This window comes from Perca flavescens, chromosome 15 (assembly GCF_004354835.1).
Source record: "Perca flavescens isolate YP-PL-M2 chromosome 15, PFLA_1.0, whole genome shotgun sequence".
Classification (NCBI taxonomy): domain Eukaryota; kingdom Metazoa; phylum Chordata; class Actinopteri; order Perciformes; family Percidae; genus Perca; species Perca flavescens.
The window spans coordinates 853,059-881,050 of record NC_041345.1 but is presented as its reverse complement, the minus strand read 5'-3'; the positions used below and the strand labels follow the sequence as shown (position 1 = coordinate 881,050).

Below are 27,992 nucleotides of genomic sequence, written 5' to 3'. Positions count from 1 at the left end.
AAAAAGCTAAAAAAAAATAGATTTTTTTTTGAAATTATGAATCGATTTGACCTACCAACTCGATTTTTAAATCAAATCGATTTTTTCCCAGCCCTGTATGAGACTGGATATCGTCTTAGATTTTGGATATCGTGATATGACATAAGTGTCTTTTTTTTGGTTTTAATGGCTGGATTATAGTAGAGTGATGTAATTGTTTAAATTCACCAGACTGTTCTAGCTTTTCTATTATTTGCCTTAACCCACTTAGTCATTATATACACATTAATGACGATTATTTATCAAAAATCTCAGAGTAAATATTTTTTTTAAGCACCAATTGTCAACCCTTCAATATCGTCTCGATATCGAGGTATTTGGTCAACAGTATCGTGAACTAGGGCTGCTCCCTCTTAGTGGATTAGTCGACTAATCGGTGGTTCTGGTCTTAGTCAACTTAGATCTCTTTAGTCCATTAGTCATGTCTGATGCTGTTTTCATGCTGAATGACTTATTTCCAAGAAATACATACACAAGAATTAAGGGTTGACATTTTACCTAACAGATATCACCGGGAAACCTACTTTGATTACTTTCATTAAGGCAGTTATTTGTTGTGTTACACGTTTTCTGAAATGTTTAAATATGCAAAGGAGGCTATTATCTTATTCAATATATGCATCATTTAACATGACTCTTTGCGGAGAAACTCAGATTTACAGCTCTGTCGATTAAATCAACTAACCGATGCAGTTGAATGAGAATGAGTTAGTCGACTAAGAAGTTCTTCAATCCATCACAGCCCTAGTAAAGTGATATTAGATTTTTTTTCCATATTGCCCGGCTCTACTCTTCACCCTCTCACTGCCTCACTTCCTCCTCTGGCGCACGCTGCCCAGGATGACTGACACCCATTGGTTGAACCTGTCTGTGTGTTATCACACTCTCTGTGTCTGCCCCCCCCCCCCCCCCCCCTCCCTTCCTGTCTGTTGTGTTTAGGTGAGTGATGGAGACGAGAGAGTGGACCGTGGTGGCTGCCAGCTTCGTGGGTTTCCAGCTTCTCTTTTCAGTGGCCAGCCCTCGGCTCTCCTACATCATCACGCCGGCATACAAGGCGCTGCCCACCACCAAGCTCACCGAGTGGAACTCCAGGTGAGTGTCCCAGAAACCCACTACCCCAGGTGGGGGTCAAACTCATTCTCACTGGGGGGGCCACACTGGGAAAAGAGAATCACACCAAGGGTCAGAAATAAAGAGATTGTTGACATGCTTTTGTTACTGCATGTCACTTTTTTCTTTGGTATCTTTTTTTTTTTGTGGTTTTCTCAGACATTTGTCACCTTTTTTTTTTTTTTTTTTTTTTTGTAAATTTGTTGCTTTTTCCGATATTTTTGTTGACATGAAGCCCTACAAAAGTCATCAAAAGAGTTCCTTAGCCATCGTAGAATTTAGCAAATTAAGCAAGAACGAAAGACATTTTTTTTTTTTTTTTTTTTTAACAACAACTTTTTCTCAAGTATTCCCCTGAATATTTCTCTCTCTCTGTCTGTCTGTCTGTCTTCTTCTGGGAGGTCTCAGAGTTTGCAAATCTGCCAAATTGTGCATTAATTGTCAGGTAACTGCAGTTTAAAAAAAACACTGTCATGTGTTTTTGGTTTGGCGCACAACTAGGAGGGCCAAAATGTATCGTGAACCCAAATTGACCAGATCTAAATCTGCAAGGGGCTGAATTTGGCCCGCGGGCCTCGAGTTTGACACATGTGCACTACCCTTTCTCATACGCATAGAGCTGCAACTAAGGGTGGCACGGTACACAAAACCCACGGTTCATATCACGGTTTCGGTTCTGTACGGTTATTGTTATTTTTTCTTTTAATTAAACTTATTTTTTTCTTTAACGCTGCAGAAATGTACTTCAGCATATGATATATAGCTAAAAATAGTAGGGCTGCTCCCTCTTAGTGGATTAGTCGACTTATCGGTGGTTCTGGTCTTAGTCAACTTAGATCTCTTTAGTCCATTAGTCATGTCTGATGCTGTTTTCATGCTCAATGACTTATTTCCAAGAAACGTACGAGCACATCTCTGGTAAACACAAGAATTAAGGGTTGACATTTTACCTAACAGATATCACCGGGAAACCTACTTTTGATTACTTTCATTAAGGCAATTATTTGTGGTGTTACACGTTTTCTGAAATGTTGTTTAAATATGCAAAGGAGGCTATTATCTTATTCAATATATGCATCCTTTTGCATGACTCTTTGTGGAGAAACTCAGATTTACAGATCTGTCGATTAAATCAACTAATCGATTAGTCGATACAACTGAATGAGTGTTAGTCGACTAAGAATTTCTTCAATCGAACACAGCCCTAAAAATTAGCATAGGCCTATTTAATGCATTTTGCACAATGCTTGCACACAGAGGCAGTTCTATCTATAGTTTTATTTCCGCTGTGACCATAGGTAACATGAGATCCAAAATGTTCCCACACACCAGACTATGCAGTACAGGCCAAAAGTTTGGACACACCTTCTCATTCAATGAGTTTCCTTTTTATTTTCATGACTATTTACATTGTAGATTCTCACTGAAGGCATCAAAACTATGAATGAACACATATGGAATTATGTACTTAACAAAAAAGTGTGAAATAACTGAAAACATGTCTTATATTTTAGATTCTTCAAAGTAGCCACCCTTTGCTTTTTTTATTAATAAGGGAAATAATTCCACTAATGAACCCTGACAAAGCACACCTGTGAAGGTAAAACCATTTCAGGTGACTACCTCATGAAGCTCATTGAGAGAACACCAAGGGTTTGCAGAGTTATCAAAAAAAGCAAAGGGTGGCTACTTTGAAGAATCTAAAATATAAGACATGTTTTCAGTTATTTCACACTTTTTTGTTAAGTACATAATTCCATATGTGTTCATTCATAGTTTTGATGCCTTCAGTGAGAATCTACAATGTAAATAGTCATGAAAATAAAAAGGAAACGCATTGAATGAGAAGGTGTGTCCAAACTTTTGGCCTGTACTGTACTTGAATAGAATTGTTATTGGATAGAGTTTATTGAAAGTGTACACACGCACGCACACATACACACACACAAGTACACACACAAGCCCACACATACACAAGCACACGCGTGCAAACACAAGCGCGCGCACACACACACACACACTTGTATAATAAGCCTTAAAATGCTGTTGATAGTTGCATTTGACATCTTGGGACCCACCTCCCCAGAATAGTTCTCTTATGTAACATTGCCAAGACAGCCTGACTGAAGAGACACGTGTTGAGCAATGAGCTGTGTTTTTGGGGTGTTTTTTTTTTTTTTTTTTTTTTTGGGGGGGGGTTTTGGTGAGCTGGCTCCTGATGTTTCTCTGGCCAACTCATCACCATTCCACACAGCTCCAGCAGAGCACAGACAAGTTTCCCCGTCCAAGCAGAAACCTCCCGGGTGAAGTTCACCGGGCAGTGACTTGCAGTTGCATAACCTCTAACTGACTCTGTGTTATCTCGTCTTCTTCTTCTGTTGTCTCTTTGGCTGTCTGCCGGCACTCTCGGATAAGCAGCAGTGCAAGAAATATTCAGATCCTTTACCACGCTGTAGAAATACTCTGTTACAAGTTAAAGTCTTGCAAACTACAGGTGTTTTGTGTGCAGAAATCTTGTAAAAGTAACTATACATGCTGTTGTGTTGCTGGAGTTTATTGTCAAAACGTTTTGCTTTCTTCCGATTCGACTATTAAATAGGGTTGGGATCTTGAAAAACTGAAAAATGACATTAAAGGTAATGTGTTTACTAGCGATCCCGTGAAATGAATGGTTAATATGCATTTAGGTCCATTTTGGTGAGCCCAGAGGGGAGATATGGCATTTTAAAAGTTGCCTACATTTTACGGTAGCTAGCCGACGGTAGACTACAGAGAGAGTAGGTAGCTAACGGTAGACTACAGAGAGAGTAGGTAGCTAACGGTAGACTACAGAGAGAGTAGGTAGCTAACGGTAGACTACAGAGAGAGTAGTAAGTAAGTAAATTTTATTTATACAGCGCTTTTCACAGACAAGGTCACAAAGTGCTTTACAATGTGCATAGACAATAAAACATAGTAAAAATAGTCAATAGAATAAGATCCAAGTACAACAGAATCAATTTTCAACTAAATAAAAGACAAAGGCTACCCAAAAGCTAGCCTGAACAAGTGAGTCGTCACTTGTCCCTTAAAACTAAGAGGAGGAGCTAGCAAACGGTAGACTATAGAGAGAATAGCTAGCCGACGGTAGACTACAGAGAGAGGAGCTAGCAGACGGTAGACTACACAGAGAGGAGCTAGCTGACGGTAGACCACAGAGAGAGGAGCTAGCAGACGGTAGACTACACAGAGAGGAGCTAGCAGACGGTAGACTACACAGAGAGGAGCTAGCAGACGGTAGACTACAGAGAGAGGAGCTAGCAGACGGTAGACTACACAGAGAGGAGCTAGCTGACGGTAGACTACACAGAGAGGAGCTAGCTGACGGTAGACTACACAGAGAGGAGCCAGCTGACGGTAGACTACAGAGAGAGGAAGACTACAGAGAGAGGAGCTAGCCGACGGTAGACTACAGAGAGAGGAGCTAGCCGACGGTAGACTACAGAGAGAGGAAGACTACAGAGAGAGGAGCTAGCCGACGGTAGACTACAGAGAGAGGAAGACTACAGAGAGGAGCTAGCCGACGGTAGACTACAGAGAGAGGAAGACTACAGAGAGGAGCTAGCCGACGGTAGACTATAGAGAGAGGAGCTAGCTGACGGTAGACTACAGAGAGAGGAGCTAGCAGACGGTAGACTACAGAGAGAGGAGCTAGCAGACGGTAGACTACAGAGAGTAGTCTACCGTCAGCTGGAATGTTTTGATGTTTAAAAAATGATCTTACTCTTTAACAGAAAGCTCGACCTCCTTAGAAATCCTTTACATAATGTCATTTAGAATAATAATCTGAGTCTGTCAGTGGCAAAACGAGCACTTTAGTGAAGGTAAAAACAAGCTGGACTAGTGTGCATGAAAAGAAAAGACTCAAGTAGAGTACAAGTACCTCCACATGTGCACTTAAGTATAGAACTTGATTAAATGTTCTCAGTTGTGCTGCAGATAAGACTTTATCTGCACATATACAGCTGTAGTTTACATTAGCCTTGCAGTCCTCCAGAGTACAGGGTGTATTGACCCGGGAATAGTCTAACAACGAGTCAAAGGCCGGCCACTGATGGGTCACTGCAGAGTGGTGTTCTGTTGCATAACGGCCAGCTCTCTGTGTTTCAGCGTGTGGGTTATATAACCATGACTTAAGTGCAAGGAGGGGAGGGTGAAAGCATTTCCAAAGAACGAGCCGAGTCGACTGTCGAGTATTGAACACAGCTGCATAATCTCGAAGTTCCCCACTGACCAGCACAAAACATGTTTTCATGTAACCCAGCCCTAGTTAGGAGACTCTCTAGTCTAGAACAGCTCTATTTTATTGTTGTTTTCTTTCTTTCTTTCTTTCTTTCTTTGTCCCCATCTTCTGTTAATTGTGCATTCTTTTGGCTGATACATGGGGAAATATCTGGAAATGAGATGAAGACTTTAACAAATGCTGAGTACAAGGAGTTCAGACTAATGCAGCTTTATTCACACAACAAACTAACTTTGATGAAAGGGAGAACAGTTGACATGCACCAAATGTATACGCCAAGGTTTCTCTCCTACAAAGGGAGATAACCATGTGTACACTCTCCTAAGAGCATGCACCCATAGTGTTTCTACAAACATCAAAATAACTCCTGCTTGATATTTTCTGGCCTCACACAATCCAAGCTATGTATTTCAGTGCAACATTTCCTTTCAAACCACGCCTTTTATGGCCGATGCTCCTAATAAATTCACACATTCCCATCTATTCCTGTGGGTGAAGGTTGTCCCCAGACTAAGCTTCTTGTGTAGTACCCTACATTCAAGATATGAAATACACTTGAAACCTGAATGTTGAAATATCCAACCTATCACTGACCAGCACAAAACATGCTTTCATGTAACCCAGCCCTAGTTAGTGGACTTTCTCTAGTCTAGAACAGCTCTATTTTATTGTCTTTTCCTTTCTTTCTTTCTTTCTTTCTTTCTTTCTTTCTTTCTTTCTTTCTTTGTCCTCTTCTTTTTATTGTGCATTCTTTTAGTTTTTACAAATATATCGGACTGATGTCATGAAGTGTTAGGTGGTATGTACGACACGTGTGTATGCCATTATTGGCGTGTTACCAAGACGCATACTCGCTTTTTAGCGTGTTTATCAATGCCGTTCGGCCTCCATTGACTTACATTACCTTGTGATTGCGTGTGGATGGTGGTAGGTGGTGATGGCGCAGTGGATATGACCCATGTCCTTTGGTGTGAGAGACTAGGGTTCGATTCCCACTGTGCTACATCAACCAATGTGTCCCTGAGCAAGACACTCAACCCCTAGTTGCTCCAGAGGTGTGTTACCTCTGATACATAGCAATTGTAAGTCGTTTTGGATAAAAGCGTCAGCTAAATGACACGTAATGCTTGTGAATTGATGCCGTAGAGAGAAGTATGAAAGCCCGAAAATCTGCATAGAGAGGTTGGTTGGGGGGGGGTGGATGGGTTAAACAATACAGGACTTTAACCCAGGAAATCGGGATCAGGTCCCGCGTGGCATGTTTCCTAAACCCAGCCCGTCCACTGTATACGGCGCTCAAAACGCGTCCAGATAACACGCCACACGGCTTTAGAAAAGTGGCGTGTATGTTTACGCGATAACGCACAGCTTGTATAAATTTCCGTGTAACATAGACATACATGTGGATAGCTCAAAATGGGTACTGATTGATTGATTAACTTACTTTAACTGGACGAATTTTGAGTCTTATTTTAAATCCTGAGGCTATTTTCTCTGATCTACTAGTAAACAGCGCAGTGACAAATTTGAAAAAAAAAAAAAAGTATAAAATGTCCATGGAAACAATATTACATAACGTTAATCAAGTAGATCTTTAAGGAGATTTCAACTGAGTTTTTTTTACCAACAAAAAAATATAGATATGACACAATGAGAAACGCATGGGACCTACTAATGGGTCTTGTGTCCTTTTTGAATGCATCTGATTTTAAAGAAAAATCTCTCTGAAGTGTACGGTCCACTCAAAAACGTATAAGATATAAAAGTGCAATTCGAAAGTAGGAAAAATACCTTTACAAACGGAAAGCATCATGGGTAAAGTTGGATCGATTGATCGATCGATCCAGTTACATCCAGGGCTTTCCCTGCCATATAGACTCAGGATTCAAAATAAGATTACTTAATAAGAAATTACTTCAAGATAAAACAGCCTATCGCTAAAACCTAACAAACAGACAGAGATTCCCCCAGCATCTGATGCCGGCTAACCCAGAACCTTCACTTCTTATCCACTTTCTCTGCTTCATCCATGGTGCTGTTATCAGCTGGATATAGTCCAGATCTTCTAGCTCCAGCCGGCTAACGATATGTAACACACCGTATGAAAACATAACCCCGACTTCTCAGCTCAAAAAGACAAGCCACCATTGTTGGATTAGAACACCTGTATGTCTTTAATCTCCTGCAAATTTTAAGGAGTTTCCTGAGAGCCAGGTCATCTTCATACTCTGTGTCACAAATCACACGCTTGCAAAACACTCACCATTGTTGTCTCACCCTGTTCATCTGGGAAAGGAATCCTCCTTTTGGCTCAAGTTATTAATTTATTATCTTTTTCGAGCAACTGCCGCATCTTCAATTTTAATAATGTCTCATCTAGGCCTGGGCGAAAAATCGATTAAATGAATTAATTTGATTTTTTTGTTGCGGGCGATTTAAAAAAAAAAAAAAAAAAAGTAAATCAAGTTTTTGTGTAATGGCGCATTTTTGGCTCCCCGGAGTTTCACATAGCAGTATGGCAAGCGACAACAACAACAACAACATCATCATAGCACACACGAAACAGCAACAGCAAAGTGACAACATGGCTACCGTTGAGAGTGGGAAGTTTGTTCCCAAGAAAGGAATAAAATCATCTGTTGTTCGGAGCTGGTATGGGTTTGCTGCGACAGACGTGGAGCAAGAGACCCCCACGCTGCAACGTTTGCCTAAAGCCCATCGCAGTCAAAGGCAGAAGCACCACAAACCTCCTCCAACACATCCAGCCGAATATGAAAAATGCCAGTCTCTCTCCGAGACGAACAAAACCGCAGTGACCAACAAACCTTAGCTAAAAAACGGCTAACTGTAGCCGAATCCTTCGCACAAGGCACCACATACGTCAGGAAAGGGGCACGGTGGAGAACAATCACCGAAGTGGTTGCTTTGCACATGGCCACAAAGTGTGACTTAAAACACAGCTAGGAATTTAATTGCAAGAGGGTGTCCATTTATTTATTATTCATTCCCAGAAATGGGAGTTACATTTGTCTTGCTTTTGATTAAATAAAAGCAACATTTGTTTTAAGTTGTCTGCCGTTTGTACTTAGTGCTTTCCTTAATAAGTAGGGGGAAAATAAATCGGAAATCGAATTTAAAACAAAAATAAAGATTTTATTTTTAGGCCATATCGCCCAGCCCTAGTCTCATCCTTTCCCAAGACCAGATGGCTTCCTCATGGCCCAAGAATAAACAGGGAGAGAGAATGTCAGGTCATGATATCAGAGGTCTTACATTATATTCTTAACAAAATAATCCTACAACGTGAATGTAAAATCAGTGTGAGCATCAAAACCAGTGGCGTAGTCTACGTGATACGCAGCTATACGCTTGTAATACCAACTAGAAAAGGTCAAGAGCTTTGTTGGGGCTCCCGCGAGGGACTAAACTCTGAGAGATGCATTAGAGTGCCCATATTATGACAAAATCACTTTTTTCTGGGATTTGGGGTGTTATTTTGTGTCTCTGGTGCTTCCACACGCATACACATCTTGAATAAACCCATCCATGGTGTTCTGAGATCTGGTTTCTGAATGTGTCCTCCTTCAGTCTCCTGGTGAGCTGTTCAAAATCGGCACTGCTTTCTACGGCACTAGCCGAAACGAGCTGGCTAACCGCAACTGTTAGCATGCTACGTCGTTCTCAATAGCAAAGCACCGCTACAACACACACTAGTTCACCATAATCTCCAAAAGAACTACTTCCATGTGCTCCCTGGTTTAGAAGAAGTCTCCCAGCTGATCCTGCCTTGGAACTGACTGAAGGTGGAGAAACAGCCTTTCTTTTACGGTCTATGGAGCTAGCTGACATGATCTACATCTGAGCTACTGAGCATGTGCAGTGCAATCAAAGATAGTACAGAAGAAGAAAAGAGGTCTCACTCTGTAGCTAAAACAGAGAGCTGAACACAGGGTGAAAAGAGGAGCTGCAGCAATGTGCAGTAAAACTAAAATATGGTGTTTTTTGATCATTAAACCATGTAAACCTATTCTGGTACAACCTCCAAGTACAGTTATGAACCTGAAAATGAGCATAGTATGGGAGCTTTAACACACAAAATACAACTAGTACTGCAGTTACCAAATGTAAAGTTACTTTGAGTCGAAATAAGTGCGTTAGTGTGGAGGTTAACAGAAAGCGTTCGCTCCCAAAAAAACAAAAGGTGAAATTCTCATGCCATGGGACATTTTTAAGAAGTCTAAAATTCGCTCAAGTATTGTGTTCTAGGTTTAAAGTTAATTTTAAACGAGGCTTAATTATCCTACGTTCGTGTAACGCTGAAGCAGCGCTCTACAATGTTTTTTGATTCCGTTGATTGTAGTTCGGTCTGTCGCTAGTACGTATAATTCGCTGTATTACGACAACAAATGAAACCAACATGGTACTTGCATATGCAACTTATTTTGCAGCCCATCAGCTTTCATGTGATTGGCGCGAGTCTCTTTTGGATTGTAGCCTCCCAAAGACATGAAACGGATTTCATTCTTCAGCTTTGGGGAAGTGCAAGTTCAGCAATACTTAGCTGGAAAAAAAATTCAGGGCTTAGTTGTTGTGATGAAGGTCTTAAATTTTATTCATAATGGTCTTAAAAAAGTCTTAAAATTGACTTAGAGCACAGCTTCTGCAGGTTTTACTATCTCCAACGTTTTAGACCCAGATATGGTAATAATAATAATGGTCCAAAACAGAGGATATGAGCTAGGGCTGCTCTCTCTTAGTCGATTAATCGACTAATCGGTAATTTTGGTCTTAGTCAACTTAGATTTCTTTAGTCCATTAGTCATGTTTGAGGCTTTTTTTCATGCTGAATGACTTATTTCCAAGAAAGGTACGAGCACATCTCTGGTAAACACAAGAATTAACATGACTCTTTGTGGAGAAACTCAGATTTACAGATCTCTTGATTAGTCGATACAATTGAATGAGTGTTAGTCGACTAAGAATTTCTTTAATCGAGCACAGCCCTAATATGAGCGGAGTGGAGCGGTGAGAATCTCAGCTCATTGCTCCCCAGCTTAAAGCTACATCAGGCAGCCCCGCTCATTATCGCTCAGCGCAGTTTGCTTCGCGCTCCACTGAAATCGCCCCCCGCTCGCTCCAAAAAAAGAAAAAATCTACATGTATATCACTTTTAGCTTAGACCACAGCCTTCCCTCCTAAATAACTAATGAGCAACAACATTTTCCAAATAGAAATGTTTTATTTAAAGCGCCCATATTCAGCCCATCAGGTTCATAACTGTATTTTAAGGTTGTACCAGAATAGGTTTACATGGTTTAATTTTCAAACCGGGGCGCACATGGAAGTAGTTCTTTTGGAGATTTTGTGTGTGTGTGTTGTAGCAGGGCTTTGCTATTGAGAACGACGTAGCATGCTAGCGTTAGCATTAGCGTTAGCATGCTAACGCTACGAGCTAATGGTTGTAGTTAGCCAGATCATTTCGGACTGTGACGTCACAGAGACACAAAATAACACCCCAAATCACCAGAAAAAGTTTTTTTCATAATATGGGCACTTTAAAATTACAAATTAGTCACAAAAATTCCTGTAAAATTAAACTAATAAATTGGCCTAATAATATAAATAAAAATTATATAAACAAAAATCTACAAAAGTTACTGTATTCAATTTGCTAACCTTGTTGCTTTCTCCCCAGCGTGTTCACGTAGCACACTTTAATGCTTTCGGGAGATGTGCCTTTTTAGATTCCAAAAGGACTCTTTACTTATCGAAACGATGTCTCCACATTCGTTTTCTTGTACCACATTACCACTGTTTGTTAGTTTTTTAATAGTACACCTGTATGATTTCTCATTTTCTTTTTTGAAGTACGTTTTGAACTCTATTATTGATCCGAGTTTTGAATGAAAATAGTCTGATGAGAGTGCAAGACAGATGGATTCTGGGTCAGGCTTGACTGAGCATGCTCTGACTCGTGGTGTGATCGGAGCGAAATTTGAGCGAAAATGTTTATTTTTTGGGCATTTCATGGCCTTTATTTCTATAGGACATTTTTTTTAAATAAAACTTTTTTTCCCGAAACTTTTGTCGCTTTTCCTGATATATCTGCCGATTTTTGCTGCGTTTTTCTTTAAAAAAAAGAATTTTCCCAACATTTTTGAAGCTTTTTCCAACATTTGTCGCCTTTCATCAATTATTTTCTTCGAATGCTATGAAATTGAATAAAAGACCCAAATTCATTGAAAGTAGTGAACTGATCATTTATTTTACTCGTAAAGAGCATTCTAGAGAACCACCCAAGTTATTGTTTTTGATAATTTGAAATAATTTAAAAGAAACCCAAATTTCTGATAGAGGAACTTTTTTGAAAATTGGTCAAATTTGACCCGAGGACAACAGGAGGGTTAAGAAATTTGTGTCCGAGCCCGACACGGTTAAAATCAAATTTATTTTTTTTTCCTCATACTAATGACACATGTAGGCTACGTGTGTTTGTGTGAGCATCAGCGCACACGGGGCAACAAGCGCACGTTAATCAGCTGTTAAAATGTTCAGTGTGTTAACCACGTTATAACATGAATAACCACTAACTCTGCTCCGGTTGCATCTACAACACGTCTGCTTCCTCTTTCTCTATCTCTCTTCTGCCCACTCACTCACTCACTCACTCACTCACTCACTCACTCACTCACTCACTCACTAGGGCTGCCACCTCTTAGTCGTCGTTTTGGTCTTAGTCGACTAAGATTTCTTTAGTCCATTAGTCATTTTTTATTCTTATTCATGCTTCATTACTTATTTCCAAGAAACTTCTGTTCACATTTATGGTAAACACAAGATTTAAAGTGGTGCTTTTGCAGGATTAATTGTGGAGAAACTCAGTTTTACAGATGGTTAATTAACTACATTTATATTGTGCTTTTCTAGTCTTAACCACCTCTCAAAGAGCACAGCTCTGTTAATTAAATCAACTAATCGATTAGTCGGCAAAATCCTATAAGTGTTAGTGGACTAAGAAGTTCTTTAGTCGACGACAGCCCTAATAGATCATTCTTTGGGGCTTTTCCCTCTTTTATTAGATAAACAGGAAAGGGGGAGAGAGAGATGGGTGATGACACGCAGCAAAAGGGCAGCAGCTCGGATTCAAACCTGCTGTAAAGGACTCAGCCTACATGGGACACAAGCTCTTACTGGCTGAGAGGCCGCCCCCTGTAGAGCCAGTTTTGGCGTTTTGGAGTGTGTGTTGACGGAGGAGAAACTGTAGTCCTGCCAGAGGAGAGATAATGACCACTGGACCTCTGAAGTACCTCTTCAGAGACCCAGATAACTACTCCAAAGTTCAGGGGTGACGCTGCGTCAGGCCTGATCAAAAAGACTTTCTGCTATTATCAGACAGCTAACAAGACAGCAGAGACATACACAGCCCTTGGTTTAATGATTAGCCTTTAGGTACCATTCCTGACTGTAAAACTCTTATCTAGAGCTGCAAAGGTTAACCGATTAGTTGTATAGAAGAGAATGCCTTTTATTGTCACTATACACATGTATGAGATTAAAAGCAACTCCTTTCCCAGTGCCAACATGTACGTAAAATAAATAACATGGAATAAAAGAAGTGGTGCAAAAAGAAAGGGGGTAAGGTGCATAGGGCTGCAACAACAAATTGATAAAATTCAAACTAAAAAAAGTTTGCAACAAATTTAATTATCGATTCGTTGTGTCGCGCAACTATTAGGCCACCTAGTCGCGGAGATTAAAAAAAAAATTTAGTTGAGAGCAGAGCAGAGCGAAAGAAAAGAAAAAAGAGCAGAGCGGAAATACGGAAAGAGACCGGAGAGACCCGTAACGTTGTTCTGAAACACTCGGCGGAGCCAGAGAAATCAGTACGACCCGAGTCATCCGAGGTGTGGGAGCATTTCACACTAAATAAATCGCACGACGGTGATGAGTCAGCACCTAAAACGTAAACCTGTTGGAGTCCTTGATGAGGAGGAAGGGAGTTCAACAGCAGGGTAAAGTCACTACACTATCCTCCTTCTGTTCCGGTCTGAAGGGAGGAACGTACCGTCCCTCCAGGAGCTCTTCTGGTGCTGCTGTTTACTCGTTATCCAGCTGACTAGCATGACGAGCTAGCGTTAGCTCGGTAATAACAGTAATAAAGCAGGGGGGGTATAGTTTACAAGACTAAAGACACGGTTTTATTCACTCGCCTTTTTTGGCCCATTAATTCTTCAATCTGTTATGTATATTATGTGCTTTGTCCCATATCAGTTATTGATGACAAATATATTAGTGTGTGTTGTATAAATGAACTTAACTTGCACTTACTACAATGATGGTAATAATTTAATGAATAAGTGTGTCTGTCTGTCTTTCTGTCTGTCTTTCTGTCTGTGACTTGTCCGTATCTGCTATTTGGGTTACTTAACTTTACACAACTATTAACTTAAACAATAAGTTTGTATTGAGTTTATGTAAATTAATGCTTTTTTTTTGTATCCGATTCATCAATTAATCGAAAAAATTATCGACAGATTAATCGATTATTAAAATAATCGTTAGTTGCAGCCCTAAAGGTGCACACTTCTGAGATGCTATATGCATATAAAAAGGTGTGTGTTTATATACAGTGTGATATGCAGTGTGGGTTATTGCACATTATTTGAATATTGCCCAGTAGTGGTGATCATATTCAATGAGTAATAGATATTTTGAGAGTAATAATGTTGCAGAGTATACAGGTATGGGCATGCAGGTCTTACAGGGAGGTGTGTTCAGGTGCATTCTGGGCATGCAGGTCTTACAGGGAGGTGTGTTCAGGTGCATTCTGGGCATGCTGGTCTTACAGGGAGGTGTGTTCAGGTGCATTCTGGGCATGCAGGTCTTACAGGGAGGTGTGTTCAGGTGCATTCTGGGCATGCAGGTCTTACAGGGAGGTGTGTTCAGGTGCATTCTGGGCATGCAGGTCTTACAGGGAGGTGTGTTCAGGTGCATTCTGGGCATGCAGGTCTTACAGGGAGGTGTGTTCAGGTGCATTCTGGGCATGCTGGTCTTACAGGGAGGTGTGTTCAGGTGCATTCTGGGCATGCAGGTCTTACAGGGAGGTGTGTTCAGGTGCATTCTGGGCATGCAGGTCTTACAGGGAGGTGTGTTCAGGTGCATTCTGGGCATGCTGGTCTTACAGGGAGGTGTGTTCAGGTGCATTCTGGGCATGCAGGTCTTACAGGGAGGTGTGTTCAGGTGCATTCTGGGCGTGCTGGTCTTACAGGGAGGTGTGTTCAGGTGCATTCTGGGTGTGCTGTTCTTACAGGGAGGTGTGTTCAGGTGCATTCTGGGCGTGCTGTTCTTACAGGGAGGTGTGTTCAGGTGCATTCTGGGTGTGCTGGTCTTACAGGGAGGTGTGTTCAGGTGCATTCTGGGTATGCTGGTCTTACAGGGAGGTGTGTTCAGGTGCATTCTGGGTATGCTGGTCTTACAGGGAGGTGTGTTCAGGTGCATTCTGGGCGTGCTGGTCTTACAGGGAGGTGTGTTCAGGTGCATTCTGGGTATGCTGGTCTTACAGGGAGGTGTGTTCAGGTGCATTCTGGGCGTGCTGTTCTTACAGGGAGGTGTGTTCAGGTGCATTCTGGGCGTGCTGGTCTTACAGGGAGGTGTGTTCAGGTGCATTCTGGGTATGCTGGTCTTACAGGGAGGTGTGTTCAGGTGCATTCTGGGCGTGCTGTTCTTACAGGGAGGTGTGTTCAGGTGCATTCTGGGCGTGCTGGTCTTACAGGGAGGTGTGTTCAGGTGCATTCTGGGTATGCTGGTCTTACAGGGAGGTGTGTTCAGGTGCATTCTGGGCATGCTGGTCTTACAGGGAGGTGTGTTCAGGTGCATTCAGGACATGATGGTCTTACAGGGAGGTGTGTTCAGGTGCATTCTGGGCATGCAGGTCTTACAGGGAGGTGTGTTCAGGTGCATTCTGGGCGTGCTGGTCTTACAGGGAGGTGTGTTCAGGTGCATTCTGGGTGTGCTGTTCTTACAGGGAGGTGTGTTCAGGTGCATTCTGGGCGTGCTGTTCTTACAGGGAGGTGTGTTCAGGTGCATTCTGGGTGTGCTGGTCTTACAGGGAGGTGTGTTCAGGTGCATTCTGGGTATGCTGGTCTTACAGGGAGGTGTGTTCAGGTGCATTCTGGGTATGCTGGTCTTACAGGGAGGTGTGTTCAGGTGCATTCTGGGCGTGCTGGTCTTACAGGGAGGTGTGTTCAGGTGCATTCTGGGTATGCTGGTCTTACAGGGAGGTGTGTTCAGGTGCATTCTGGGCGTGCTGTTCTTACAGGGAGGTGTGTTCAGGTGCATTCTGGGCGTGCTGGTCTTACAGGGAGGTGTGTTCAGGTGCATTCTGGGTATGCTGGTCTTACAGGGAGGTGTGTTCAGGTGCATTCTGGGCGTGCTGGTCTTACAGGGAGGTGTGTTCAGGTGCATTCAGGACATGATGGTCTTACAGGGAGGTGTGTTCAGGTGCATTCTGGGCGTGCTGTTCTTACAGGGAGGTGTGTTCAGGTGCATTCTGGGTGTGCTGGTCTTACAGGGAGGTGTGTTCAGGTGCATTCTGGGTATGCTGGTCTTACAGGGAGGTGTGTTCAGGTGCATTCTGGGTATGCTGGTCTTACAGGGAGGTGTGTTCAGGTGCATTCTGGGCGTGCTGGTCTTACAGGGAGGTGTGTTCAGGTGCATTCTGGGTATGCTGGTCTTACAGGGAGGTGTGTTCAGGTGCATTCTGGGTGTGCTGTTCTTACAGGGAGGTGTGTTCAGGTGCATTCTGGGCGTGCTGGTCTTACAGGGAGGTGTGTTCAGGTGCATTCTGGGTATGCTGGTCTTACAGGGAGGTGTGTTCAGGTGCATTCTGGGCGTGCTGGTCTTACAGGGAGGTGTGTTCAGGTGCATTCTGGGCGTATTGCTATCTTGATCAACAAAAACCTGGTCTGAAGTCAATAACTCAGCATTTCAGTGTTATTTTAACAGCACATTAGTAAAATTAGTCCTTTTTGAAATAAATTTCAGTTGCACTCCTATATTAGTCCTGTCATCATGTTCACTATTTTGGTGTTTCTTGTGTTTCTTGTTCCCCAGGTTGGTGTCGACGGTGCACGCTCTGATCGTGGGGTTGTTCTGCCTCTACATCCTGTGGTTCGATGATGCTGTCAACGCCAATCCCGTCTGGTAAGAGCAACAGAAAGCTAACTCGTGCTTCAACAACACTGTAATACAATCAAATACGTAGGGCTACCTCCTCTTATTAGTAGACTAATCGGTATTTTGGTCTTCATCGACTGGGATTTCTTTAGTATATCTGCTTATAGTGCTGTCAAACGATTAAATAATTTAATCGCGATTAGTTGCATTTAATGTCAGAGTTACATCGCAATTAATCGCACATTTTTATCTATTCTAAATGTCCCTTGTTTTTCTTTTTTTCCCCATTACTTATTTATTTATTTTTTCTCATTTTAATGCTGTGATCAACATGGAAAAGTGGATCGGCTTGCTTTGTGCTTTTGTCGCCTGGCTTTGACAAGTTGGGGGAGGTGGAAGGAGAATTGCGATCAGCTGTGCGCTCGGCCATCAGCTGTGTGTTAGACCATCGAGTGGTATTTTACACTGGACCTCAATCTTATCCATATTGTCGAAATCCTTTAAATATTGAGCCACTACATTAAAAAAATCTTGTAGATAACCGGAGCCTATAACTTCTGTAGCCTACTCCCTAACAACCGACTACCTGAACGACTTTTTCTCGTCTCTCTCCACACCGCTGTCTGCAGACTTTTGCGTTTTTTACCCAACGCTGGGCCGTTTTAAGATATAGATAGATAGATAGATAGATAGATAGATCTAGATAGATAGATAGATCTAGATAGATAGATAGATCTATCTAGATAGATAGATAGATAGATCTATCTAGATAGATAGATAGATCTATCTATCTATCTAGATAGATCTATCTCTATAGATAGATAGATCTATCTAGATCTAGATAGATCTAGATAGATCTAGATAGATCTAGATAGATCTAGATAGATCTAGATAGATAGATAGATAGATCTATCTATCTAGATAGATAGATCTATCTAGATAGATAGATCTATCTATCTAGATAGATCTAGATAGATAGATAGATCTATCTAGATAGATAGATCTAGATAGATAGATAGATAGATCTAGATAGAGATAGATAGATAGATAGATCTAGATAGATAGATAGATCTATCTAGATAGATCTAGATAGATAGATCTATCTAGATAGATCTAGATAGATCTATCTAGATAGATCTATCTAGATAGATAGATAGATCTATATAGATAGATAGATCTATATAGATAGATAGATCTATCTAGATAGATAGATCTATCTAGATAGATAGATCTATCTAGATAGATAGATCTATCTAGATAGATAGATCTAGATAGATAGATAGATCTAGATAGATAGATAGATCTAGATAGATAGATAGATCTAGATAGATAGATAGATCTAGATAGATAGATAGATAGATAGATCTAGATAGATAGATAGATCTAGATAGATAGATAGATAGATAGATAGATAGATAGATAGATCTAGATAGATAGATCTAGATAGATAGATCTAGATAGATAGATCTAGATAGATAGAGATAGATAGATCTAGATAGATAGATCTAGATAGATAGATCTAGATAGATAGATCTAGATAGATCTAGATAGATCTATATATATAGATAGATCTATATATATAGATAGATCTATATATATAGATATAGATATATATATAGATATAGATAGATAGATCTATAGATAGATAGATAGATCTATAGATAGATAGATCTATAGATAGATAGATAGATCGATAGATATATATATATATAGATATATATATATAGATATATATATATATAGATATAGATAGATCTATAGATAGATAGATCTATATATATATATATATATATATATATATATATATATATATATATATATATATATATATATATATAGATAGATAGAGATAGAGATAGATAGATCGATAGATATATATATATAGATATATATATATATATATATATAGATATATATATATATACAGTGGGGGAAATAAGTATTTGACCCCTTGCTGATTTTGCAGGTTTGCCCACTTACAAAGAATGCAAAAATCTACAATTTTAATCATATGTACATTCTAACAGTGAAAGACAGAATCCCAAAGAAAATTCCAGAAAATCACATCATATGAATTTATTAAAATTGATAACCATCTGATGAGGAAAAACAAGTATTTGACCCCCTGGACAAACAGCATGTTAATATTTTGTAGAAAAGCCATTATTGGCCAGCACAGATGTCAAACGGTTTTTATAGTTGGTGACAAGGTTTGTGCACATTTCGGCAGGGATGTTGGCCCCCTCCTCCCTGCAGACAGCCTCCAAATCATTCACGTTCGAGGTTGTCGCCTGGCAACTCAAATTTTAAGCTCCCTCCAAAGATTTTCAATCGGATTCAGGTCTGGAGACTGGCTAGGCCACTCCAGAACCTTGATGTGCTTCTTCTTCAGCCACTCTTTTGTTGCTTTGGCGGTGTGCTTAGGGTCGTTGTCGTGCTGAAACACCCATCCTCGACCCATCTTCAGCTCTCTCACTGAGGGAAGGAGATGTCGGTCCAGAATTCCACGATACATGGCCCCGCCCATCCTCCCCTCAATACGATGGAGTTGTCCCGCACCCTTGTCTGAAAAGCACCCCAAAGCATGATGTTGCCACCACCATGCTTGACGGTGGGGATGGTGTTCTTTGGGTTGTACTCGGTGTTCTTTGCCCTCCAAACACGACAAGTTGAGTTGAGGCCAAAAGTTCTATTTTGGTCTCATCTGACCACATCACCTTCTTCCAGGCCTCTTCTGAGTCGTCCAGGTGGTGAATGGCGAACTTCATGCGGGCCTGTACATGTTTCTTCTTGAGCAGGGGGACCTTGCGTGCGCTGCAGGATTTCAATCCATGACGGCGTAGTGTGTTACCAACCGTTTCTTTTGTAACTGTGGTCCCAGCTGCCTTCAGTTGATTCATCAGTTCCCCCTTGTGGTTTTGGGATGATTCCTCACCGTTCGCATGATCAGGGACACCCCACGAGGCAAGATCTTGTGTGGAGGCCCACACCGAGGAGGTTGGCGGTGGTGTGGTGCTTCTTCCATTTCCTGATAACTGCACCGACAGTTGATCTTTTCTCTCCAAGTTGCTTTCCGATTCTCTTGTAGCCCATCCCAGCCTTGTGCAGATCAACAATCTTGTCCCTGATGTCCGTAGAAAGCTCTTTGGTCTTGCCCATGGTGGTGATGTTGGATGCTGGTTGTTTGGGTGTTGACAGGTGTCTTTTATACAGGTAACGAGGTGAGGCAGGTGTATTTGATGTAGATAATTGGTTCGGATTGGGGCTGTGTCTTAAAGAAAGACTAACTGGCTTGTAGGAGCCAGAATACTTGCTGATTGTCCAGGGGGTCAAATACTTGTTTTTCCTCATCAGATGGTTATCAATTTTAATAAATTCATATGATGTGATTTTCTGGAATTTTCTTTGGGATTCTGTCTTTCACTGTTAGAATGTACATATGATTACAATTGTAGATTTTTGCATTCTTTGTAAGTGGGCAAACCTGCAAAATCAGCAAGGGGTCAAATACTTATTTCCCCCACTGTATATCTATATATATCTATATATAGATATATAGATATATATATAGATATATAGATATATATATATATATATATATATATATATATAGATATAGATATAGATATAGATATATAGATATTACACATGCACACGCAGGCCGATATGGTGATATTTTTTTAACACATCGGTATCGGTTCGATGTCAAATTATATATAATTATAAATATTAAATTTTTTCTGATGAGTCATATTTTGCACACAGGTAAAGGTGCCTAATATCAGTCATTTCAGAAAATAAATCACAAAAAATAAAAGTTTGGAAAATAGTTCATTTGATTATCATGAAAATGTGTTTTCTATACAGAGATATCGACATCGGTGGATATCGGTTATCGGTATCGGCCACAATTTTCACATCGGTGCATCAATGTCATTTAGGCAGGCTCCAAAAAAACTAAATAGTGTGAATGCTTCAGGCGCTTTTAGGAGAAACCTGTCTTCTCAAATCTGCTTTTTTTTTCAGACCGGCAGCTGTGATAGGCTCACAGGAGAAGGGAGGAAACCGATAAAGGGGTGAAGATGGGAGGATGGGGGGTGGTGGTGGTATTAGAAGGATCATCGGGGGTTGGTAGTTTAAATCTTTTGGAGGGATGAGCAGGATTGCTTCATCAGAAGGTGAGAGGATGGATCTAATGTGTCAGTGGAGTCTCCATGGAGTTGTAGATTGAGTGGATTAAGCCTCTGATTATCGTCTTTACCATTTTATCTCTCTCTGGGTCTCTCTCTCTCTCTCTCTCTCTCTCTCTCTCTCTCTCTCTCTCTCTCTCTCTCTGGGTCTCTCTCTCTCTCTCTCTCTCTCTCTCTGGGTCTCTCTCTCTCTGGGTCTTTCTCTCTCTCTCTCTTTGTCTCTCTCTCTCTCTCTCTGGGTCTCTCTCTCTCTCTCTGGGTCTCTCTCTCTCTGGGTCTTTCTCTCTCTCTCTCTTTGTCTCTCTCTCTCTCTCTCTCTCTCTCTGGGTCTCTCTCTTTGTCTCTCTCTCTCTCTCTGGGTCTCTCTCTGGGTCTCTCTCTCTCTCTCTCTCTTTCTCTCGCTCTCTCTCTCCCTCCTCTGGGTTTCTCTCTCTCTCTGGGTCTCTCTCTCTCTCTCTCTCTCTCTGGGTCTCTCTCTCTCTCTGGGTCTCTCTCTTTGTCTCTCTCTCTCTCTCTCTCTGGGTCTCTCTTTGTCTCTCTCTCTCTCTCTCTCTCTCTCTCTCTCTCTCTCTCTCTCTCTCTCTCTCTCTCTCTCTGGGTCTCTCTCTCTCTCTCTCTCTTTGTCTCTCTCTCTCTCTCTCTCTCTCTCTCTGGGTCTCTCTCTCTCTCTGGGTCTCTCTCTCTCTCTGGGTCTCTCTCTCTCTTTCTTTCTCTCGCTCTCTCTCTCCCTCCTCTGGGTTTCTCTCTCTCTCTGGGTCTCTCTCTCTCTCTGGGTCTCTCTCTCTCTTTATGTGTCTCTCTCTCTCTCTCTCTCTCTCTCTGTCGATCTCCGTCTCCCTCTCTCTCTCTCTGCTCTTTTTTGCATGAATATCTTCCTTTTTCTTCCCCCTTTCCAACATCTCAACCAGTCTTTTTAAAACATTTCTATTCAGCTTTCTGTCTCCCACTTCTCCCTTACATTCTTACAAGACTCGTTCCTTCCTCCTTCCTCCTGCTCTTCTCCTTTTTTCTCTCTGCTTCACTCTCTCTCTCTCTCTCTCTCTCTCTCTCTCTCTCTCTCTCTCTCCCTCTCCCTGAGCCTCCTCCTGCCTCTAGCTGTCTGGGCCTTTACTTCAGAAAAGGCAGCTGGACTGATCAGTCTCCCCGAGTACACACACACCCCCTGTAAGTTGCACCTATGGTTAGTTGCAGCCCCAATAATCTCACTGTTGCAGCATGAGCCTTGCACTTTGCTATGACGGTATTTTCTCACGCTGTTGAATTTCTCACCCCCCCCTTGTATATATGTATGTATATATATGTGTATATGTATGTATATATATGTGTATATGTATATACATATCTGTATATATATATATATATATATGTGTATATATACAGTGGGGGAAATAAGTATTTGACCCCTTGCTGATTTTGCAGGTTTGCCCACTTACAAAGAATGCAAAAATCTACAATTGTAATCATATGTACATTCTAACAGTGAAAGACAGAATCCCAAAGAAAATTCCAGAAAATCACATCATATGAATTTATTAAAATTGATAACCATCTGATGAGGAAAAACAAGTATTTGACCCCCTGGACAAACAGCATGTTAATATTTTGTAGAAAAGCCATTATTGGCCAGCACAGATGTCAAACGGTTTTTATAGTTGGTGACAAGGTTTGTGCACATTTCGGCAGGGATGTTGGCCCTCCTCCCTGCAGACAGCCTCCAAATCATTCAGGTTCCGAGGTTGTCGCCTGGCAACTCAAATTTTAAGCTCCCTCCAAAGATTTTCAATCGGATTCAGGTCTGGAGACTGGCTAGGCCACTCCAGAACCTTGATGTGCTTCTTCTTCAGCCACTCTTTTGTTGCTTTGGCCGTGTGCTTAGGGTCGTTGTCGTGCTGAAACACCCATCCTCGACCCATCTTCAGCTCTCTCACTGAGGGAAGGAGATGTCGGTCCAGAATTCCACGATACATGGCCCCGTCCATCCTCCCCTCAATACGATGGAGTTGTCCCGTCCCCTTGGCTGAAAAGCACCCCCAAAGCATGATGTTGCCACCACCATGCTTGACGGTGGGGATGGTGTTCTTTGGGTTGTACTCGGTGTTCTTTGCCCTCCAAACACGACGAGTTGAGTTGAGGCAAAAAGTTCTATTTTGGTCTCATCTGACCACATCACCTTCTTCCAGGCCTCTTCTGAGTCGTCCAGGTGGTGAATGGCGAACTTCATGCGGGCCTGTACATGTTTCTTCTTGAGCAGGGGACCTTGCGTGCGCTGCAGGATTTCAATCCATGACGGCGTAGTGTGTTACCAACCGTTTCTTTTGTAACTGTGGTCCCAGCTGCCTTCAGTTGATTCATCAGTTCCCCCTTGTGGTTTTGGGATGATTCCTCACCGTTCGCATGATCAGGGACACCCCACGAGGCAAGATCTTGTATGGAGGCCCAGACCGAGGGAGGTTGGCGGTTGTGTGGTGCTTCTTCCATTTCCTGATAACTGCACCGACAGTTGATCTTTTCTCTCCAAGTTGCTTTCCGATTCTCTTGTAGCCCATCCCAGCCTTGTGCAGATCAACAATCTTGTCCCTGATGTCCGTAGAAAGCTCTTTGGTCTTGCCCATGGTAGTGATGTTGGATGCTGGTTGTTTGGGTGTTGACAGGTGTCTTTTATACAGGTAACGAGGTGAGGCAGGTATATTTGATGTAGATAATTGGTTCGGATTGGGGCTGTGTCTTAAAGAAAGACTAACTGGCTTGTAGGAGCCAGAATACTTGCTGTTTGTCCAGGGGGTCAAATACTTGTTTTTCCTCATCAGATGGTTATCAATTTTAATAAATTCATATGATGTGATTTTCTGGAATTTTCTTTGGGATTCTGTCTTTCACTGTTAGAATGTACATATGATTAAAATTGTAGATTTTTGCATTCTTTGTAAGTGGGCAAACCTGCAAAATCAGCAAGGGGTCAAATACTTATTTCCCCCACTGTATATGTGTGTATATGTGTATATATATGTATATGTGTATATATATATATATATATATATATATATATATATATATATAAAAACAAACACACAGAGACATACATACAGTACAGGCCAAAAGTTTGGACACACCTTCTCATTCAATGTGTTTCCTTTTTATTTTCAGGACTATTTACATTGTAGATTCTCACTGAAGGCATCAAAACTATGAATGAACACATATGGAATTATGTACTTAACAAAAAAGTGTGAAATAACTGAAAACATGTCTTATATTTTAGATTCCTCAAAGTAGCCACCCTTTGCTTTTTTTGGTAACTCTGCAAACCCTTGGTGTTCTCTCAATGAGCTTCATGAGGTAGTCACCTGAAATGGTTTTACCTTCACAGGTGTGCTTTGTCAGGGTTCATTAGTGGAATTATTTCCCTTATTAACAGTCAGAGTCAAGCAGCTTAGCTTGTTGTTAATATTAATGAGAACTGGCAGAAATCGAGCTGAGTCTTCCTGCAGGCTTTCTACACCACGCTAGAATGGCTTGAAACAAGGTAACCAAGGTTACAGAGTCCATGGTAGACCTTCAGACATCACCACAAAGTCAGGAAATACATCTGGCAGGGCAGCTTTACTGTAACCAATCAGTCCCAAAACGTCCCAGTTAGAGAGGAAATGCCCTAAACATATTCTTTATAAATCTTTATCATCATTCCCCGAAAGAACCGAGCAGACCTGACTTGTTGCACGAACCAAATATTCTTCAAAACTTGACATTCAAGCGTGCTCGCTAGCTCAAAGTTTGTTGTTTCCCGAAGGGAACTGAGTTTGAGAACAGCAACACACCCAGAGAGCGGGAGGTAAAGGGCATGATGGGAGGTGCAGTTATCTTGGAAATGTACTAATGCTCTCTGCTGCTACCAGGCAGGAAGACGAGTGTACAAATTACACCACCGAAAAGAGATGCAACAAAAATATGTATTAATTTAATGATTAAATAAGGTAGTGTCTCCAAACTTACCTCAATTATAAGTTGTCTCCTGCTAGTTATTCTACAGCACTTACTGAAATATTCTTGGGGTGAGTGACCGAGATGAATAGGGATTTTGTCATGATTTCTTAGACGCTTTTATCCAAAGTTTGATCCAAATGATACAAGAAACAAAATTAACATGAATTAATATGTAATTGTTATGTTAAGAAGAAGTAACTCTCGGTTTTGTTTTGGTTTTTTTTCTATAACTTTGTATCAGTTATGTTCACTTGTCACTTTGGTACCTCAAAAGTATGAAATAATGAAATGAAAACGGATCTGTACTGATTTTCTAAATATTCTTGATATTTTTGTTGTTTATTTGTTTTTTAAATGCATTTGAAGATAATGGCCAAGCAAGTCACTCAAGTTGAAAGCCAACAAAGTAAGCTCTCAAATGCTTTTCATTCCATGTTTTTATCTGCTATAGAGCTTGAGAAATTAAGATTTTAGTAGGCTTTGACAAATTTTGACAAATATTTCTGGAAACCCTTAGGTTTTGGGAGGGGGTTACAGAAAAGTATTTAGGCAAAAAAGGCCTTTTTTAGCAGGCGTTTTAGGCCTAAATGGGTTAAATTTAATAAATATTCTTTGTGTCCCTAAGCACTCGTCTTACTGCCAGTAGCAGCAGAGAGCAGAAGCCAGCAGGCAAGAGTTATTTACATCAACTCCTGGTGTACTTACAGACTTTCCAATCCATCGTTTTACGAGTGCATAATCTATTTGTACTAGTGTAGAAGTTTGGTATCATTTCGGGCATTATTAGTGGGGTAACTTAAGAGATACACAGTTGGATCGCCTGCACTAAGTTATTCAGCTGATAATTATGGTTGGCCACCGTAAATGTAGAGCTACTTTTAAAAAGGCATATCTGCCCTCTTGGCTCACCAAAACGGATGTAAAAGCATATTACAGACATGAAAATCACTCACCTTTCGGTAAAATTCGCCGTTTTGAAACCAAAATAGGTGACCTACGTGAATCGTGTAGATTCGATGAGAAAATGTTTAAGGGGGGAGAGGGTGGGGGCGTGTAAGTACTCGGGCCTGGTGCCTGATTTCTGGCGTATGACTATTTTAGAAAAATAAATAAATTAAAAAGTCCACATGGGATTTTGTTTTGCTGCGCTGGATTCATATTAACCATACGGTCTACGGATTTAACCAATCATCGAACTTCCACCAACCAATGAAACAAGTTCTAGCCAATCAGATGCAAAGTAGGGCGGGTCTTTGCCGAAGTGTGTGTGTGTAGCAGCGGTAAGACGAGGCTTGCTGGTCATTAGATGCTAGTCACTAGGGCTGTCCTCGACTAAAGAAATTCTTAGTCGACTAACACTTATACGATTTCTGTCGACTAATCAATAGAGCTGTTCCGATATCGGTATCGGTTCCGATACTGCCTAAAACGCTGGTATCGGTATCGGGAAGTACTGGAGTTGATGCACCGATCCGATACCACGTAATAAAGCCCTAAAGAAAATCTACGTTAAAGTAGTTTATTTATGTTCTTTTTCCGTTATAACGGACTGTCAAACTGGAGAATAAAAGAAAGTTCTGGGGCATTCATCGTTTGTTTGTTCATGTTTCACAAAGAGTTTAACCTGAGAAATCATATCACATCCATACAGGGATAGTATACAGTAGGGGTGGTACAGTTCATGAAAAAACACCCGAACTGCTCGGTTCTCTAGTCTGGGTTCTCTAGTCTGGGTTCTCTAGTCTGGGTTCTCTAGTCTGGGTTCTCTAGTCTCTGTTCTCTAGTCTCTGTTCTCTAGTCTCTGTTCTCTAGTCTGGGTTCGCTAGTCTGGGTTCGCTAGTCTCTGTTCTCTAGTCTCTGTTCTCTAGTCTCTGTTCTCTAGTCTCTGTTCTCTAGTCTCTGTTCTCTAGTCTGGGTTCTCTAGTCTGGGTTATCTAGTCTGGGTTCTCTAGTCTCTGTTCTCTAGTCTCTGTTCTCTAGTCTCTGTTCTCTAGTCTGGGTTCTCTAGTCTCTGTTCTCTAGTCTCTGTTCTCTAGTCTGGGTTCTCTAGTCTCTGTTCTCTAGTCTCTGTTCTCTAGTCTCTGTTCTCTAGTCTCTGTTCTCTAGTCTGGGTTCTCTAGTCTGGGTTCTCTAGTCTGGGTTTGCTTGTCTCTGTTCTCTAGTCTCTGTTCTCTAGTCTTGGTTCTCTAGTCTTGGTTCTCTAGTCTCTGTTCTCTAGTCTCTGCTCTCTAGTCTCTGCTCTCTAGTCTGGGTTCTCTAGTCTGGGTTCTCTAGTCTCTGTTCTCTAGTCTCTGTTCTCTAGTCTCTGTTCTCTAGTCTTGGTTCTCTAGTCTTGGTTCTCTAGTCTTGGTTCTCTAGTCTTGGTTCTCTAGTCTCTGCTCTCTAGTCTGGATTCTCTAGTCTGGATTCTCTAGTCTGGGTTCTCTAGTCTGGGTTCTCTAGTCTGGGTTCTCTAGTCTGGGTTCTCTAGTCTCGGTTCTCTAGTCTCGGTTCTCTAGTCTGGGTTCTCTAGTCTGGGTTCTCTATCTGTTCTCTAGTCTCTGTTCTCTAGTCTCTGTTCTCTAGTCTCTGTTCTCTAGTCTGGATTCTCTAGTCTGGGTTCTCTAGTCTGGGTTCTCTAGTCTGGGTTCTCTAGTCTGGGTTCTCTAGTCTGGGTTCGCTAGTCTGGGTTCTCTAGTCTCTGTTCTCTAGTCTGGGTTCTCTAGTCTGGGTTCTCTAGTCTGGGTTCGCTAGTCTGGGTTCGCTAGTCTCTGTTCGCTAGTCTCTGTTCGCTAGTCTCTGTTCGATAGTCTGGGTTCTCTAGTCTGGGTTCGCTAGTCTGGGTTCTCTAGTCTCTGTTCGCTAGTCTGGGTTCTCTAGTCTCTGTTCGCTAGTCTGGGTTCTCTAGTCTGGGTTCGCTAGTCTGGGTTCTCTAGTCTCTGTTCGCTAGTCTGGGTTCTCTAGTCTCTGTTCGCTAGTCTGGGTTCGCTAGTCTGGGTTCGCTAGTCTCGGTTCGCTAGTCTCGGTTCGCTAGTCTCTGTTCTCTACTCTCGGTGTGTGTGTGTGCGCCTGAGTTTGTCTGTGTGTGTGTCTGTGTGTGTGTGTGTGTGTGTGTGTCTGAGTGTGTGTGTGTGTGTGTCTGTGTGTGTGTGTGTGTGTGTGTGTGTGTGTCTGAGTGTGTGTGTGTGTGTGTCTGTGTGTGTGTGTGTGTGTGTGTGTGTGTGTGTGTGTGTGTG

The 27,992-nt window shown here is 41.6% G+C and overlaps 1 protein-coding gene across 1 annotated transcript in view; it reads left to right on the top strand.

Moving 5' to 3' along the window:
• The window catches only part of tlcd4b (TLC domain containing 4b), a 51,434-nt gene that overhangs the window by 11,638 nt on the left and 11,804 nt on the right, over positions 1-27,992 (top strand). The window contains exons 2-3 of the mRNA XM_028599462.1: positions 979-1,131; positions 16,544-16,633. Of these exons, the coding sequence (XP_028455263.1) occupies positions 986-1,131; positions 16,544-16,633 (236 nt within the window). The 5' untranslated portion in view covers positions 979-985. The remainder of the gene's footprint in view (positions 1-978; positions 1,132-16,543; positions 16,634-27,992) is intronic.